Below are 17,938 nucleotides of genomic sequence, written 5' to 3' on the forward strand. Positions count from 1 at the left end.
AGTAGCAACCACTCCAACAAGACTGTGCTAATTTACACCTGCTTCTATGAGGAGGACAAAATAATGTGTAAAACTGACAACTGTTATTCTGACAAATTTTTGTAAATTAGGCAGAATATGTAATCAGATTAATTTTCACACTTTTTTGGTGATCTTTCTTGAAATGCATAAAACCCTCAGCACATTTGGTTCTTTCTTTTCATATCAGTCTTTCTGTAGAATTTTAATTCACTGTAAATTTTACATTTTAACCTGTAAAACCTGATGTATCCAATTTGTAGATTTTTTTTTTCCTTAACTTTTAATTCATTATTTTTTTCCACCATGTTTTTCACTTTTACTTTTTTGATCATGCAGCAATATACTGTAAATATACACACATCTACTGAAAAAAACTAAATATATGACTTGGTATGATAATTTTTAATTACTTTTTTAATTAGAAAAAAACAGGTGAGGTCATTCCGAATCATGACATTTTACAAACACATCTTTAAATTAAGACTAAAATCTGGTGATGAAGAGTGTGTCATTGTGTCTCCCTATAGGTTGTATAAGTGTGGTGTCTCAGATGAAGGCTGTGCTGCTCTGACTTCAGCTCTGAGATCAAACCCCTCACACCTGAGAGAACTGGATCTGACTAATAATAAAGTAGGAGACTCAGGAGTGAAGGGACTCTGTGCTGTACTGGAGAATCCTGACTGTAAACTGGAGATACTGGGGTAAGATCATCTCTCTGAGAGTCACATGACCTGCTCCTCAGTAAGACACATTCTCTAATAGTGAGACTGAAGCAGAAGTTTTAGGTTGATCATCAATGTCCTGAGGAGGAAGATTGTTTCTTTTCACTGCACACTGATGATTTGTCACAGAGTCTTTGGGTCAGATGTACGTATGTGAGAAGCTGCAGAGCAAAACATGACTTGATGTGACTGCAGTGTGTCTGAAATGACTGTGAAATTTACTAAAACACTGTAACTAATCACACAAACTGCACCTGGGACACAAACTAAGTGCACTGTGTGTGAGCTGTAGGGTTTAAAAGCAGCAGGGAAATGCAAATGAGAAATTTTATTGGTCTAAAAACTGAAATATTGTTTATTTTGTTACTGAACATTCGTCTCCATCTATAACAGGGTTGCCAGATCTGCATCATAGAAGCAGCATTTAAACCATACAGTCTTTCTTTTACTAAGCTCTTACATCATGTTTTATTTTACATTCTGTTAGAATTAAAGAATACTTATAAATAAACTCACTGACTCAAATACACTCAACACAGAGCTGAAGGTGAGAACAGGATCAGATGTGTTAAGAGTGACACAGAGACATGAATATTAAGTCTTTTTAAATGTAATGATTTATACTTTACATTATATCTTTAAATTAATGATTTATTTTTTCAGCATGTTTTTAGACCTTTACTTTTTTGGCCATGCAGCAATATACTGTAAATATACACACAAGGAAAGAGGAACAAAATATAAGACTCAGTATGATTATTTTAATTTACATTGTTACAGCATATACCAAATAATAGCATAATTTTTCAAACTAATCAGTTTTAAAATAAGACTTAAATATAGATAAAGATCTAGTGATGAGTGTGTCATGGTGTCTTTCTACAGGTTGTGGGATTGTGGTGTCTCAAATGAAGGCTGTGCTGCTCTGACTTCAGCTCTGAGATCAAACCCCTCACACCTGAGAGAACTGAATCTGTCTGAGAATAACATAGGAGACTCAAAAAAGAAGCTGCTCTCAGCTCTTAAGGATGATGAACATTACAAACTACAGACTCTGTGGTGAGCAATAAATGGTTTAAATTATTGTTGTAATGATAAGTAATTTATCATTATTTTGTACATCTTGGTTTAGTCCCAATAAATATGTCATTAACAGGTTAGAAGTGTTATCACTGTTTTATTTAAAAATTCACGTGAAGGCTGACACGTTCCGGGTGTTATTGGCCGTTGTTGCTGCCGTGGGCACAAAGAGCAGGCATAGGTGCAGAGGGTTGTGTTAAACAAAAGAGTCTTTTAATAATATTGTAGCGTTTTTCAACCTCCATAAAGACACATCCACACTAATTAAAACAGTCATCTACCCACACACACACCGAAACCACTACCCCAAACACCTTTCCCCAACACGGTGAACACATAACAATCCCTCCCGCAAAGCATGATGGTTGTTACTCAAACCCCACCCACGCCACAATATAATAAAACATGAACAACAAAGAAATAAAACAAACAACAAACTCAAACGATAACTAAAAGTATAGAGCAAACAACAAGCTCCATGGCGAAACAAGAGGCTAAGACCTCACAAAAAACGCATGGAGCTGAAACTAGATAAGACGAGACCACAGACTTAAGGCTGGTGACAGGACAAGACTAGAGATGGGGGCAAGACTAGAAACAACTAGAGACAGAAAGGGAAAGCATATAACAGAACGGGTTCGTAGTTAAACGTACCCAGATGCGAACCTTCCCCTAGCTATACATACACCCAGCTAATCATGGCAATTAGCTAAACATGGCAACTAGCTAAACATACAAATAGCTAAACATACTGGCATACCTTAACATTAGGCACACCACAAACAATACTTATATAAAAATTGTTATTAACACAATCGCTATGGAATCAGCTCCACACACACTAAACACAGTAATCATACTTGACCTTTACTCTAGAGCCTTGTGACTTAGGGACGAAAGTCAAACGAAAGTTGGGACACACCAGTTAGAACATAAAGCAAAATCAAAATAAACAACAAAAACTAACAAAAATACAAAAATCGAAATGCCCACCTAAGGGACAGTGACTACAAACAATGTTCGACCCAGTTTCTCAGACTAAACAACTATTTATAGATCTAATGATGCTCACCTGACCAAGGTGCCTTCTGGGAAACTGAGCCTGCAAAAAAACAAAGTGCCCCCTAGTGGCAAACCCTCACAGTACCTCCCCTTAAAAACGCTCATTAACAGAGGTTCTGTGCACTCTTTCTAAAGACTTGCGACGTCGACGAGCTGGCTCGACTAGCTGGCTCCTCGAGCAGGGTGGGAGAGAGGGTGAGTCCGAACTGCCCCCGAAGCTGAGCGGCGGCGGTAGCAGCAGCCTGGCTTCGAAGCCAGTCGCTGGAGGCTGCTTTGGCTCGTACTCAGGGTTGAGCGGCTGTGGACGCACAACGTCGTGGAGGTCGGGCACAAAGGCAGCCCTGGATTGCTTGTGTAGGGCGGGCAGTGGAGGCATTGCTGGATCGCTGGTATAGGCCGGGCGGTGGAGGCAGCGCTGTGTCGTTCTCGCAAATGAGCAGCGGATGTAGCACTGGGTCACCCTCCAAACCGGGCGGCTGATGCAGCACTGGATTGATCCCTAGAACCCAGGTGAAAACGGAAGCATGCTCTGATTCCGCCCTCCAAGTTGGGCAGTGGAGGTTCGATGTCCTAGCAGCTGGGCAGCAGAGGTCGCACTAGCTCCTCCCTTGAAGCCTAGTGGCTGCGGGCACCGCTAGCGAGCGTGGTGTGGGTTTTTTCTGGCTGTCTGGAGATTAGGAACCTCACTGAGGCTCTCGGACGAAGGCGACACCTCTCACTGAGGCTCTCGGACAAACGCGACGCCTCTCACTGAGGCTCTCGGACAAACGCGACGCCTCTCACTGAGGCTCTCAGACAAAGGCGACGCCTCTCATTCTGTCATGTTCCGGGTGTTATTGGCTGTTGTTTTTGCCGTGGGCACAAAGGGCAGGCATAGGCGCAGAGGTTTGTGTTAAACAAAAGAGTCTTTTAATAATACAATAACATAAAACATGAATAACAAAGAAACAACAAACTCAAACCAAAACTAAAAGCATAGAGCAAACAACAGGCTCTATTGCGAAACCACAGGCTCTATGGCAAAAGAGGCCAAGAGCGAGACAAGAGGCTAAGACCTCAAACAAACTATGCATGGAGCTGAAACATGCATAGACGGCAAGACAAGACGAGACCACAGACTTAACGCTGGTGACAGGACGAGACTAGACACAACTAGAGACAGAAAGGGAAAGCATATGACGTAACGGGTTCATAGTTAAACGTCCCCAGATCCGAACCTACCCCTAGCTACACATACACCCAGCTAATCATGGCACTTGGCTAAACCTACAATTAGCTAACATTGCATGAAAAGATGTGTACCTGTACTAGGAAACTCCTGTATACACCACCGGTTTTTGGAAGTATCTACAAGTACCACTGAGCGTTTACATCAAATTCCACCAAGCTAGGATACTTCCAGATTGATACCAATTCAGATGTATCTTGCTGAGGAATCCTTCCATGGTACAGCCATTTGTTGTCATGGCAAATAATCCACTTAAGGATTTTGTCAGGGGATATTCACAGCTCAAGCCCCATTTGCATTTTACACCATTGCCCAACTCTGCTCTTCCCTATTGGTTTCCTGTCTTAACATTGGTTGTTTTAATAAAAATAAAAAAAGCCAAAACCCTGACATCTATTGGGACATTACCCAGACACTACTTTTTATTTAGCCCAACCCAAGCCCTCATAACTTAGTGACTTGATTGGTTATTGAATAGGTATGTAGATAGACCCTATCCACCCCCACAATACTATATATTCCCCACATTCTTTAAAAATGACAATAAAATGAATTCAGATTTTTTTAATTAAAATCAAACACTAATAAAAAAAAGCAAAGTAAGAATAAGAAAAAAAATGAACAAATGTGCATTTATGAAGGTGTAATTACATTAAAAGCAATACTAAAACAAACATGCACCAGTGCTTGTTAGGTGTCCTTCTAGCTTGGTCCCATTAGATATTACATGCTGACGGCATGGCACACAATAGCATCCTCCTCATCAAACATCAGTTCCAGTATTGCAGTCTGCCACAGTTCTCTCTCTGCATCTGTTTGAACGACTACACCTGGACTCCAGCAACTGCAAAACACGCCATATGTTAACCCCTAAAAAACACTCAGAGATGTACTGTACCAAACTTAATACATAGATGAATTTGTAAACTTACTTAACTTTGTCGGTTTTTAGCCCCTGTCTTAATAGAGTCTCTTAGCTGAGACTTTTCTGGCTGAGACAAAGTATTTTCTCTGCAATGTTTAACATGTTGGTTTAAAAAAAAAAAAGAAAAGGAAAGATAAGATAAGTGAAAAACAATTCAAATTATTAGAGGGACAAAAATAATTACAATAACAATTTCTGATTACCCTTTATACACTCAGGGTCTGCATCTGCAAAAGTCATCTTTAATTCCTCCAGCAGATATATCACTGCCTGATCATGAAGTAAACTTATTCTGTGTGGAAAGAGAGTAGTATCATTAATTACATTTAAAATGATTATCTAAAACCCCATACATAGCATGTAAAGAAACAACATTCTTACCCAGTTTGTGAATCATAATTATGTGGGTTGTTTTCTGAATTATGGAGGTTCCTTACAGCTTCCTGTAATGTCCAATTAAAACCGCTTTAATACATACATTTGTAGACAACATTGTATAATTCAGATGTGACAAACTTTTAAATATGCTGGACAACTACAACAATGCAAGTAACAAAAAGTAGACGTGTAGCCAAATGCTTAGGCCAACTGGGCAAGGTATAAATTACTACTGGACTGTCAGGTAACAAAAGGTCATCTTACCGCAATGCCCTCTTAGCTCTTTTGTGCACATGGCTTGACTCTTCCTGCGGTCTTCAAACTTGCGCTCAATTGCATCAAGACGCTGGATAACCTTTATGAGAAGAGCAGTGTGTGTGCAGCTTACTTCTCCAAACCCTTAAGCTGAAGACACAAAGGCACACCATGGCTATTCCCTCCACCCCGCTATGATAAGAAGGACAGCACTTCTTAGTCATTAACATACAAAAGGCCTTTACACCTCACAGCCATCACCTCACTGCTAGCTGTAAGGATTCCTAGAAAGTTTCACAGATTTCCATATACATCTACATACATGAGGTATCTGGTTGTTTCACAAAATTTCCTTTGCATTCTACCTTTCCAAGCACTCTGCCTCATACACCTGGCAAACTTAAAGTTGATCAGGGATCTCCCATACTATATTTGTCCGGATACAGCTCTTTTCATGCAGTGTAATCCTACAATTAGCTTAACCTACAATTAGCTAAACATACTGGGATACCTCAACATTAGACACCACAAACAATACTTACATAAAACTTGATACTAACACAATCGCTATGGAATCAGCTTCACACGCACACTAAACACAGTAATCATACTTATGACCTTTACACTAGAGCCTTGGGTCTTACACACCATTTAAAACATTAAAACATAAAACAAAATCAAAATAAACAACAAAAATACAAACCAAAATGCCCACTAAGGGACAGTGACTACAAACAATGCTTGACCCAGTTTCCGAGACTAAACAACTATTTATAGAAAATCTAATGAGCTACCACGGTTCAGGTGAGCACCCACATCACCTGACCAAGGTGCCTTCAGGGAAAGTGAGTCTGCAAACAAAAACTACAAAAAACCAAACAGTGCCCTCTAGTGGCAATCCCTCACAAAGGCAGAAGACAGGGAATCAGTCAGAGTCTACAAAATGTCACAATGATGCATGAGATGATGTTTCCTTTAAATGATTACATTTTGTTAATTATGAAGTACCACAGTCCAGTTTATGGTTATTAATACACTTTTTTTTCATATTTAGGCTGTAATGAACATCTTTGTGTGATGAAGACTCCAGTGTTCCTGCGTTTCCATGTTGCTGATAGAGAACATGCTCATAAACACACATACATTTATAAAACATTTATTTAGTTAAAACACATTAAACAGACTCAGAGACGTGAGAAGTGTGTGTTCATCATGCACAGTGAATCACAGACTGAGTGAACACAGACAAGTGGAGTAACACAAGTCATCAAATCTGCCAGTTCTGTTATGAAATATATGAAACATCAGCCTTGTTGTGGTCGCTGCTTGTGCAAACATATTCATGGACCAAAATTAATTGTTTGTATGAACAGGTTTGAGAGGCCATGTGTTTATTCCGTGTTTATGATAGGTATTATTATTTTTTTATTTTAATATGTTTTTATTCTTATGCATGCTTTTTTATTGCTGTTTTGTTGGCTTCACTTACAGTGTCTATAATTGAATCAAATACATGATTTTTTTATACATGTCATTATTTCTGTTTTAAAATATAACAAACTTTGTAGCAATATGTTTGTAACAGTTCTTTATGGTTGTTTTATGTTTACAAACAAAATATTGTTACAATACACTTAAAAAAATATATTCATTAGTTAAATGTAATTTACTTTGCCAACATTTTCTTCGTAAAAATATCACATTAGATGTAATGCCACTTTTTCTTTTAACAGAAATAAAGTTGACAGGAGAGTTGTGGTTCTGTGTCGTTTATATCACTACAGCTTGTTTATCCACTTTGCGTGTGGACGTGGGTCTGTTGGGGGTAGCAGGAGGGGTTAGCACCTCTGTGTTCTCTTCTCCCAGGTTCACAGGTTCTGGAACACGTTTGCAGTGGCTGGAGTGGATCCACTTCACACTTTCTGCTACCTTCACTGCTGTCCGTGTCACTAGGAGCACCTGGAATGGTCCCGATCACCTCCGGGGCTTCCGGGTCTTTCTTCTGAGATTTTTTTATATATGTCCTTTTACCTTAAGCTCTCTCACTCACTCACTCATTGTCTATACCGCTTTATCCTCTATACAATGTTGCAGGGGGCCTGGACAGGGGGCCAATCCATCGCAGGGCAGGCATACACACACTATAGGCAATTTTGTGAATGCCAATTAGAGTAATGTGCAGGTTTTCAGATTGTGGGAGGAGACTCACCAAGCACGGGTAGAACATGCAAACTCTAGGAGAATCGAGCCTGGCCGAGAATCTTACCCGGACCCTGGTGGTGCAAGGCAACAGTACTAAGCACTACACCACCCTGACCTCTGCTGTCAAAATTATTTTGACATTTTGTAGACTCTCTCAGGAAAGACAAACTACTGTTAATGACCCTTTTATATGTGGCCTTTGGACTTAAGCTACACCCAGGCCGGGGCCCAATCCATCACAAGACACACACACATACGCACACGCTACAGCCAATTTAGAGACAGTGAACCAAATCTGCATGTTTTTGGACTGTGGGAGGAAACCCACCAAACACAGGGAGAACATGCAAACTCCATGCACACAGACATAAAGCGGGAATCGAACCCGGAACCTGAAGGTGTAAGGCAACAGTGCTAACCACTAAGCCACCATGCCGACCCAAAAATAACACGTCACTCATAAATATGAAGCAATACATCAATGATTATGAATTTTAGCAAATGATGGAAATGCAGGTTTTCAGATTGTGGTAGGAGACTCACCAAGCACAGGTAGAACATGCAAACTCTAGGAGAATCGAGCCTGGCCGAGAATCTTACCCGGACCCTGGTGGTGCAAGGCAACAGTCCTAAGCACTACACCACCCTGACCTTAAGCTGTCAAAATTATTTTGACATTTTGTAGACTCTCTCAGGAAAGACAAACTACTGTTAATGACCCTTTTATATGTGGCCTTTGGACTTAAGCTACACCCAGGCCGGGGCCCAATCCATCACAAGACACACACACATACGCACACGCTACAGCCAATTTAGAGACAGTGAGCCATTATATGAAAACCATATAATTAATGTAAATGAAAACCATATAATTAATGTAAATGTTTACACAAAGAAAGTAAATAAGAAACAACCATTATAAATACAAATGGCATTTGATTTTGCTGCTTATCCTGGTTACAGGATCCTCATGATAAATGTTCCTCCTTGTCCTTCACACAGTATACTGGACTTTATCTCCACAACTTGCAAATGTAACCCAGGTTACTATCCAGCCTGGAGAGGCTTAAGATTTGTGTGTGTATGTATTTGTACACACACTCATTTTGAATTGAGTGATTAGATATCACATTAGATGTCATTAGATATTAGAAAACATCAAAGTTTAAACATGTATATATAAATATGTGTAGTTGAATTGCCACGTGTAGCTCCGCCCACTGTCGATTGCGTCATTGCACAACGCGGTCCGCTTCACTTGGTCAGAGAAGTAATGGCAGACAGCGTGCATTTCATTTAAATTTGTGATTCCAATGTAAAAAAAGATAAAAAGGAAAAGTAAGAAATTGATTAAATAAAACACTTGAGTTTAAAATTGTTGTCATGAAGGAGAAAGTATTAAGCTGTATTATTTCCACAAAGTAATCAAGGAGCTGGGCAGTTGCCTCTGGTAAAATCTGTGTAAAACAGCCTTTCTGTGATGCATGAGGATTTATGCTAACTGATATCACTCATTTCTTGGTGAGTAAGCTTATGGGTTATTTTATATGCTTTTTGGGGTTAAAATTATTTACTTTTTTTTGAGAGTTAAGTGAATTTAAAACATGCCATAGCTATATGTTCAGTAAGTGTAAAGGAAAAAAAGAGTAAAGAGGTAAAAAAAAGTTTATTTACTGGTTAAATTAAGAATGTATTGTTTTAAAAGAATTATACCAAGTTATTTAGGTAATGAGTGCAATGTTTGTAACCTAGCCTGCATGAGGCCTATGCTAACCATGTGGTCTTGTGTGTTTTTAGCTATAAGCTAATTAGGTACACTTGCAGCAGTTAAAAATGTTTTTTTACATTAATGCTATGCTCTGTGTGGAGATTGTAAATAGAATGCTAGAAATGTGTTATTATTGTGCTTTACTCAGTTGGAAATGTTCAAATTGAAATGTTGGAAGTGGTTAAATGGGAATTATTTCTGATTAATTTGTTTTTTGCCTTGCTTTTACAAGGTTGTTGTTTTTTTCCCCTTTACTTTCTACTTTGAGTCTTTTGCCTGAGTTCTTGGGAGTTGGACAAGAGATCCTGGATTTCATAAAACGTGTTGTTTCTGCCATCTGCAAAGAGCACAACGTTGGCAGGAACTGGCGAGCCAGACCATTTCGGAACTGGGAAAATTGTTGTCAATCATCAGAGCGGTAGGACCATTTCGTATGTTTTCTGTGGACATTGTTACAGAAGACAGGATTTGTTTTGTCTTTGAAGAATTGCATTCCATACACCTCTTCATTCATCTTATGGACATTTAACCGAAGGGTTTTGATATTGTATTGTCTTTTGTTTCATAATTTGTATTGAATTGTATTATTTTATTTAGTATTTTTGTTTTAAGGGATCGATTTAAATATATTTCTTTATACAGAGTATACACAGGTATTTACAGTTAAAGCAAACGAGGTAAATTAAAAGGTTAAGCTCAACACACACACACACACACACACACACACACACACACACACACACACACACACACACACACAGGGCCATATATAAAAAGAAAACCATACACATTTCCTAAAGACATTTTAAAGTCAATTTAATTAGAGATCATTTTATTTTATCATTTCTCAAATCAAAACAAAAAAGTAGTATTTTGTGAATTATTTATGTTGTAACTTTCATTTGTTTGTGTAAATATTGCTGAATACAAATAAGAAATCTCTTTTATTTTTGCTAACTACAACTTGGTATTGGTAATTATTTCCCTTGTCTCGTTGCAACACTGGCTCATGAGCGAATGTGGTCTTCTGATATGGTCCATAATGCAGAATTCTTCGCTTAGTGTCTAATACTAAACGTTTGATAATACACAGTAGTGTGGAACCCGCTACAGTTGGCGAGCCAGCCAGGAGCCAGTTCTTGCAGCGAGATTTCCCGTTAAAGGCCCAGAAAGGGGAAATTAGTAAACGAGACAACTCATTGAAGCATTATAATGGAAATTGTGAAGCGAGAAAACATTATTGTGGCAAATGCGCTCTTAGTTGGAGGTCTCACGTTAACTGAAGTAGACAATGAGCTGGAGGTGTATTTGCAGAGATATGGTTCAATTAGCCATAATTTGATAATTGATGATCCAGATTCAGAATTTCACAGAAGTGCCATTGTAGAATATAATCATAACTCGGCAGTACAAAGTTTGTGCCCTCATTTACCTTTAACTTTAGGAAGTCTCTCTGACCCAGCTGTTACTTTCCGGGTGCGTGCCTTAGCTAACGTTTACACGCAGTCTATCAGCTGTTCCGCCACAGAGGGGTACCTTGAGCAATTAAAGGCTATTGCTAAAGAGAGTGGTCGGCCTTTCCAAAGTGTGCTTCAAGAAGAATTGGAGAAACTTAAAGAAACACATCCCTCCAAACAAGCCCCAACAGAATCTCGACACGCAGGCTGCCTTGGTTTTGGCAACGACCACCAGATAACAGTGGCCACAGTCCCACCAAAAACAAGTAGCCCCCTGAGAGTTTTCTCCGGAAGGAGTCCACGTCCCCCCAATGAACCCGATTTTGAAACCTGGCGGGCAAGTGTTGATTTCTTGTTAAATGACCCTTCCATCTCTGACTTGCACAGGACACAGAAAATTTTGGACAGTCTCCTACCTCCAGCTGCCGATGTTGTAAAACATGTGCGCCCTCCAGCCCTACCTGCTGTGTATCTTGAGCTGTTAGAGTCGGTGTATGGTTCTGTCGAGGACGGAGATGAGCTGTTGGCCAAACTCATGGGCACTCTACAAAATCAAAGTGAGAAACCATCAGATTACCTTCATCGCTTACAAGTTATTCTGAGTGCTGCAATTAGACGAGGCGGCATAGCAGAGCGTGAACGTGACCGATACCTTTTGAAACAATTCTGCAGAGGATGTTGGGACAATCGTCTCATTGCTGACCTTCAGCTTGAAAAAGGGGAAGCTCGACCCCCCCACTTTTGCTGAATTAGCAGTGCTTATTCGAACCCAGGAAGACAAGCATGCCTCTAAAGAGGAATGGATGAGAAAGCACCTTGGAATAGCAAAGCTCCCTAATGCCCCCCCAAAATCACGTGCCGTCTCTAATCAAATGTCTGCCTGTTCATGTGATGTGTCCAAGTCTGAGAATTCTGAAACTAGTCTCCTAAAGAAACAAGTGGTGGAAATCCAAGCCCAAGTTACGGCTTTGAAGCAGTCTCCTGATTGCATGAGTCATTCTGAAAGGGCTGAGGTAACTGCTTTAAAGAAAATGGTGGATGAACTATGCACCCAAGTAGCTGCAGTAAAAGCCTCAGTCACTCAGAGATTGAACCAAAGAAATCCAGATGAGTTAGAGATCGCTAGGCTGCAACGTCAGATAGCTGAGCTGCAAACTTAGAGTGCCACTCAGAGAGTGTATAAGACTTATCCCATGCAAAGGCCGCATGAGGCAGGGAGGGACCGAAATCCCAGGAGGGGCCAATTGGGAGTAAGCAGACCACGACCCGGATACTGTTTCCAGTGCGGGGAGGATAGCCATTTGGCTATCAATTCTGAAAGTGCTGCAAATCCTTCCAAAGTTGAAGAGAAACGACTTAAATTAAGAGAGCTGCAAAGCCAATGGGACTCCTTATATGGAAGGCCTGCCCAGCCTTTAAACTGAGAGGGGTCTCTGTACCAGGGCATATGGAGACCAAACGTTCAGACTGTCGCCCTGAATGTTACAAACAGGCATCTCATGTGACTAACCATAAGCTACCGCCATCAAACCACTTGCCAAAGGGGCTAGTAGGAATAAAATGCACAGCTAAGGTCATCATTGGAGAGAGGGAGGTGGATTGCCTTCTTGACATAGGGTCACAGGTAACCACAATTCCTCAGTCATTTTATGAAGCAAATTTGTCAGACTCCCATTTGAAGCCCTTAAAAAACCTTTTGGAAGTTGAAGGAGCTAACGGCCAGACTGTCCCATATTTGGGGTACATTGAGTTAACCCTGAAATTCCCAAAAGCATTTGTGGGAACTGAAGTTGAAGTCCCCACCCTCGCCCTTGTGGTGCCAGATTTGACTAGTCTTTCTCAAATTCTAATCGGAACAAACTCTTTAGATGTTCTTTACAGCCAATGTGCTAAAGAGAATGCGTCTAATTTTCAGTCAAGCTTCTATGGTTATCAAGCAGTACTTAAAGTTTTGCAAGCTAGGTGGAGGCAAGCTAGCAATGAAACCCTGGGCTATGTAAAGTTGAGGGGAAACTCCCCCAAAGTTGTGCCTGCTGGGAGCACAGTGGTCCTGGATGGCTATGTCCATCTTCATGGCCCCCACACAGAGAAATGGGTAACTCTTGAGCCACCATCAGTTTCCTTGCCAAGTGGCCTGCTAATGGCCAGCTGCTTGCACACTTTACCCTCTGAACGGACCTCCAAATTGTCAGTTTTGCTGAGAAACGGAACCCAAACCGACATAAAGATTCCTCCTAAAGTTGTGTTAGCAGAGATTCATGCAGTTCAAAGGGTCATGAGCCAGCAGCACCAGAATTTAAACATCAAGGCTGAGGAAAGCACACCTACCGGTGCTAACCTTTCCTTTAACTTTGGCGATTCACCTCTACCTACAGGCTGGAAAGAACGAATATCGAAGGTGTTAAACTCTATGCCTGAGGTATTTTCTTTGCACAACCTTGATTATGGACACACTGAGAAGATCAGACATCAGATAAAGCTCAGTGATAAGACACCATTTAAGCACAGAGCCCGACCCATCCATCCTCAAGACATTGACGCTGTGAGAAAGCACCTACAGGCGGGTATCATTCGCGAGTCTGAGTCACCGTTTGCTTCGCCTATAGTCGTAGTCCGGAAGAAGGACGGTTCAGTGCGGTTATGCATTGATTTCCGAAAGCTCAACTCACAGACAATCAAGGATGCGTATGCCTTACCAAACCTAGAGGAAGTTTTCTCCACACCAACAGGCTCGAAATGGTTCTCTGTACTTGATTTGAAATCTGGCTTTTACCAAATTGAGATGGAGGAATCTGATAAAAGTAAAACAGCATTTGTCTGTCCATCTGGATTCTGGGAATTTAATAGAATGCCACAAGGAATTACCAATGCACTGAGTACATTCCAAAAATTAATGGAACGATGCATGGGAGACTTGAACAGAAAGCAAGTACTAGTGTTCATTGATGACCTTATTGTTTTTTCCAAGACTCTTGAAGAACATGAATCTCGGTTGCTGCAGGTTTTCAACCGACTTAAGGAGTACGAGTTGAAATTGTCCCCTGACAAGTGCCGATTCTTTCAGACGTCAGTGAGGTATTTAGGTTATATAGTCTCACAAAATGGGGTAGAGACTGACCCGGCAAAAGTTGAGGCCTTAAAGACATGGCCAAGGCCCACAAATTTAAAAGAACTGAAGTCCTTTTTAGGTTTTGCCGGATATTACCGGAGATTTGTCCGTGACTATTCCAAAATCACTAAACCTCTCACTGACCTTACAGCGGGATATCCTACGCTTCAGAAAAGTGGTATCAAGAAACCAAGGGAAGTAGAGTATTTCAACCCCAAAGAAAGGTTTTGTGATCGATGGACTCCAGAGTGTTAGAGGGCCTTTGATTCTATAATTGGCAAACTTACATCTGCACCTGTTTTGGGCTTCGCTGACCCCAAACTTCCTTATGTCCTTCACACAGATCATATATCAGGAGCAGGAGGGGCAGATGCGAGTCATAGCTTTTGCCAGCAGAGGATTAACCAAGGGTGAAAGTAGGTACCCTGCACACAAATTAGAGTTTTTGGCGTTAAAATGGGCTGTCACCTCTAAATTTAGTGACTACCTCTATGGTGCAGAATTTACTGTTGTAACGGACAGCAATTCCTTGACGTATATACTATCCTCAGCAAAGCTTGATGCCACCAGCTACCGCTGGCTGTCCAGTTTGTCAACTTACAATTTCAAGCTGCAGTATAGAGCTGGGAGTCAAAATCAGGATGCTGACGGGCTTTCCAGACAACCGCACGGTGAGCTTTTGGATGACTTGGCCTCTCAAAAGGAGAGAGAAAGGATTAAACAGTTCACATTACACCATCTCATGAAGCCAGGTGATGAGTCATCTGTCCTCATGGATGACACAATAAAGGCCATCTGTGAAAGGCATCAGGTGATTGGGTCATCTGGAAATCCTAACTGTTCTCCCTCCTCACTTACCTTGGTTAAATCCTTATCTCACCATGAGAACGCTCTTTCAATTGAGTTCCAACATAAAAATGAACATGGCCTTCCAGATCTTCCTCAATTCTCAGAATCTTCCTTGGCAGATCTGCAGAGGAAAGATCCGGAAATTAAAATTGTAATTCGAAGGTTAGAGAGCGGAGGGAAACTCTGTAACTTAAGAGACCAGCCGCTTATACTGGGATTGTGGTTTAAAGAGTGGAACCAGCTTGAGCTGAGGGGTGGAGTGTTGTATAGGAAGAGACAGAACTGTGGAACCTTTCACTATCAGTTGGCGCTGCCTGCCACATTGAGAGACATGGTGCTAAAAAGCCTTCATGATGACATGGGTCATCTAGGTATCGAAAGGACCCTAGATTTGGTCAGATCAAGATTCTTTTGGCCCAAAATGTCACAGGCAGTAGAGGAAAGGATCAAAACTTGTGAACGCTGTGTGCGTAGGAAAACACCCCCGGACAGAGCGGCTCCCTTGGCAAACATTCAGACTAGCAGGCCCTTAGAGTTGGTATGCATGGATTTTCTTTTCTTGGAGCCAGACCAAAGCAACATTAAGAACATACTGGTCATTACAGACCACTTTACAAAGTATGCCGTTGCAGTACCAACTCGTAATCAAACTGCCCAGACCGTTGCTAAAAGCCTGTGGGACAATTTCTTGGTACACTATGGGTTTCCGGAGAAACTGCATAGTGACCAAGGGACAGATTTTGAATCACGTACAATAAAGGAATTGTGCAAGGTTGCCAGAATCTGCAAGGTGAGAACTACACCATACCACCCGAGAGGCAATCCAGTGGAACGATTTAATCGTACACTTCTCCAGATGCTGGGGACACTGGAAAATGAAAAGAAGTCTCGGTGGAAGGAGTTTGTAAGGCCTTTAGTGCATGCCTACAACTGCACCCGCAATGACACCACTGGGTACTCTCCTTATGAACTCATGTTTGGTAGACAACCACGCTTACCGGTTGATCTGGCTTTTGGACTGCCAATAGACAATCCCATAAAGTCACACTCTCAATACGTGCAAGATCTAAAGAATCGGTTGCGAGAGTTATGAGGTGGCTACTAAAAATGCAGGGAAGGTAGCAGGACGTAATAAAAGGAGATTTGTTTGCTGACGGTGAGGTGATTGTTTGCTTTACATGTCAGGAAGCCCTCATGTTTGTGTTTCCTTCTGGCTCTCCCTTTTTTGTTATGCTGTCATAGTTAGTCCTGCCGGAGTCTCTGCTTGCACTCTACAGTTAATATACATTCACATTATACATTGTGTGACTGTGACCGTACCTAACTGCCATCTCTCCTCTTCTTCTCTTTCCCCCCCCCTCTTTCTTTTTCCTCTCTCCTCCTGTCCCCCCCTTTTACTCTTTCTCTCTCTCTCTGTCGAGCTACACATGTCGTTCCTGAGCTGCCAGTGATCCAGACTCCCTCTGCCCTCCGGACCTGTCTGACCCATCCTGGTGCCCCGCTTCTGGCTGAAGATCTCGTCACATGGATGCCCCGTGTGTCTCTCTGGGATGCGTCTGGTGTCTGGGAATGATTCTCTCTACCTAGAAAATGGTTCTGGCCTTGACTGGTGTTGGCAACTGTTTCTCTGGGGACTTGACAGTTCGATAGTTCATGACTGGAACTTCTTACAAGTCTACCTGGGTCTTCAATAACTACCTGGACTCCATATTAACATCAATTAACATCAGCTATTATAGCTGAACTGCCTCCCACCCTACACACTGTATAAATGCAGATCATTTACTGCTTTCTGTTTCACCCAAATGAGGATGGGTTCCCTGTTGAGTCTGGTTCCTCTCAAGGTTTCTTCCTATTACCATCTCAGGGAGTTTTTCCTTGCCACTGTCGCCCTCGGCTTGCTCACCAGGGACAAACTGACCATTTTGATTCATACAAATTCACATTTCATACAAACTTAAATAATTCTTTTGACTATGTAAAGCTGCTTTGCGGCAATGAAAATTGCTAAAAGCGCTATACAAATAAAATTGAATTGAATTGAATTTGACGAGCGTGTTGTTGCTTCAACTTTGGGAGAGGGTGATCGTGTTCTTGTAAGGAATGTGCGATTGAGAGGGAAGCAAAAGCTGTCTGACAAGTGGGAACAGGACTGTCTCACATAATACCCTAAAAAAGAAACAGTATGTAAAAGGTTAGAAGTCATCACTCAGTGACCCTTATAATCATATTCTCATAAATTAATCATTATCATGATGGTGATTATCATGAACTGAGAGTTAAAACAAGAAGCAGAGTGACATCTGGTGGTTTGTGGAAATTCCAACAGCTGTAAACTCAAGTGGGATTTTATATTACATGTGAGAAATTATAGGATATAGGATGTAGTATTTTGTATGTGGAGTCATTATGATCCATCAGAAAAGCTTCATGACATCAAGGCATTGATTCTACACGTCTCTGGACAAAACATCATTTTACAAAACATCGGCTGTTTTAATGGTGACAGAGACACTGCTTAAGACGTCAATCCAAAATCTCCAACACAAGAAGAACTGCTGATTTGACAGCATATGATTTAGATTATTTTTATACTCATGTCCTCATTACAGTCATCCTGTAAGACAGCACTCCTATAAGAATAGCAAAGTTTGATTATAGAATAAAGATAAACAGTTAGAATAACTCTGTATTAAATGGGAGGGACAAATGCAGCCGACTACATCAACTACAACTACATCTTTACATTTAATGCCTCACCTTTCTGTAAGTGCACTTATTGTGTGATGAATGTGAATTGTGTTAACTGTGATGTTTCTGATAATCAGATTATTAAAATACTACAGTAAATGGACGATCATTTGGATCAGTCGAACTCTTTT

At 41.0% G+C, this 17,938-nt stretch overlaps 1 protein-coding gene across 1 annotated transcript in view; it reads left to right on the forward strand.

Moving 5' to 3' along the window:
* Nucleotides 1-17,938, forward strand: part of LOC128533806 (NACHT, LRR and PYD domains-containing protein 12-like) — a 605,307-nt gene that overhangs the window by 110,966 nt on the left and 476,403 nt on the right. The window contains exon 11 of the mRNA XM_053508060.1: nt 549-722. Within this exon, the coding sequence (XP_053364035.1) occupies nt 549-722 (174 nt within the window). The remainder of the gene's footprint in view (nt 1-548; nt 723-17,938) is intronic.

The sequence above is a fragment of the Clarias gariepinus genome, chromosome 12 (genome assembly GCF_024256425.1).
Source record: "Clarias gariepinus isolate MV-2021 ecotype Netherlands chromosome 12, CGAR_prim_01v2, whole genome shotgun sequence".
Lineage (NCBI taxonomy): Eukaryota > Metazoa > Chordata > Actinopteri > Siluriformes > Clariidae > Clarias > Clarias gariepinus.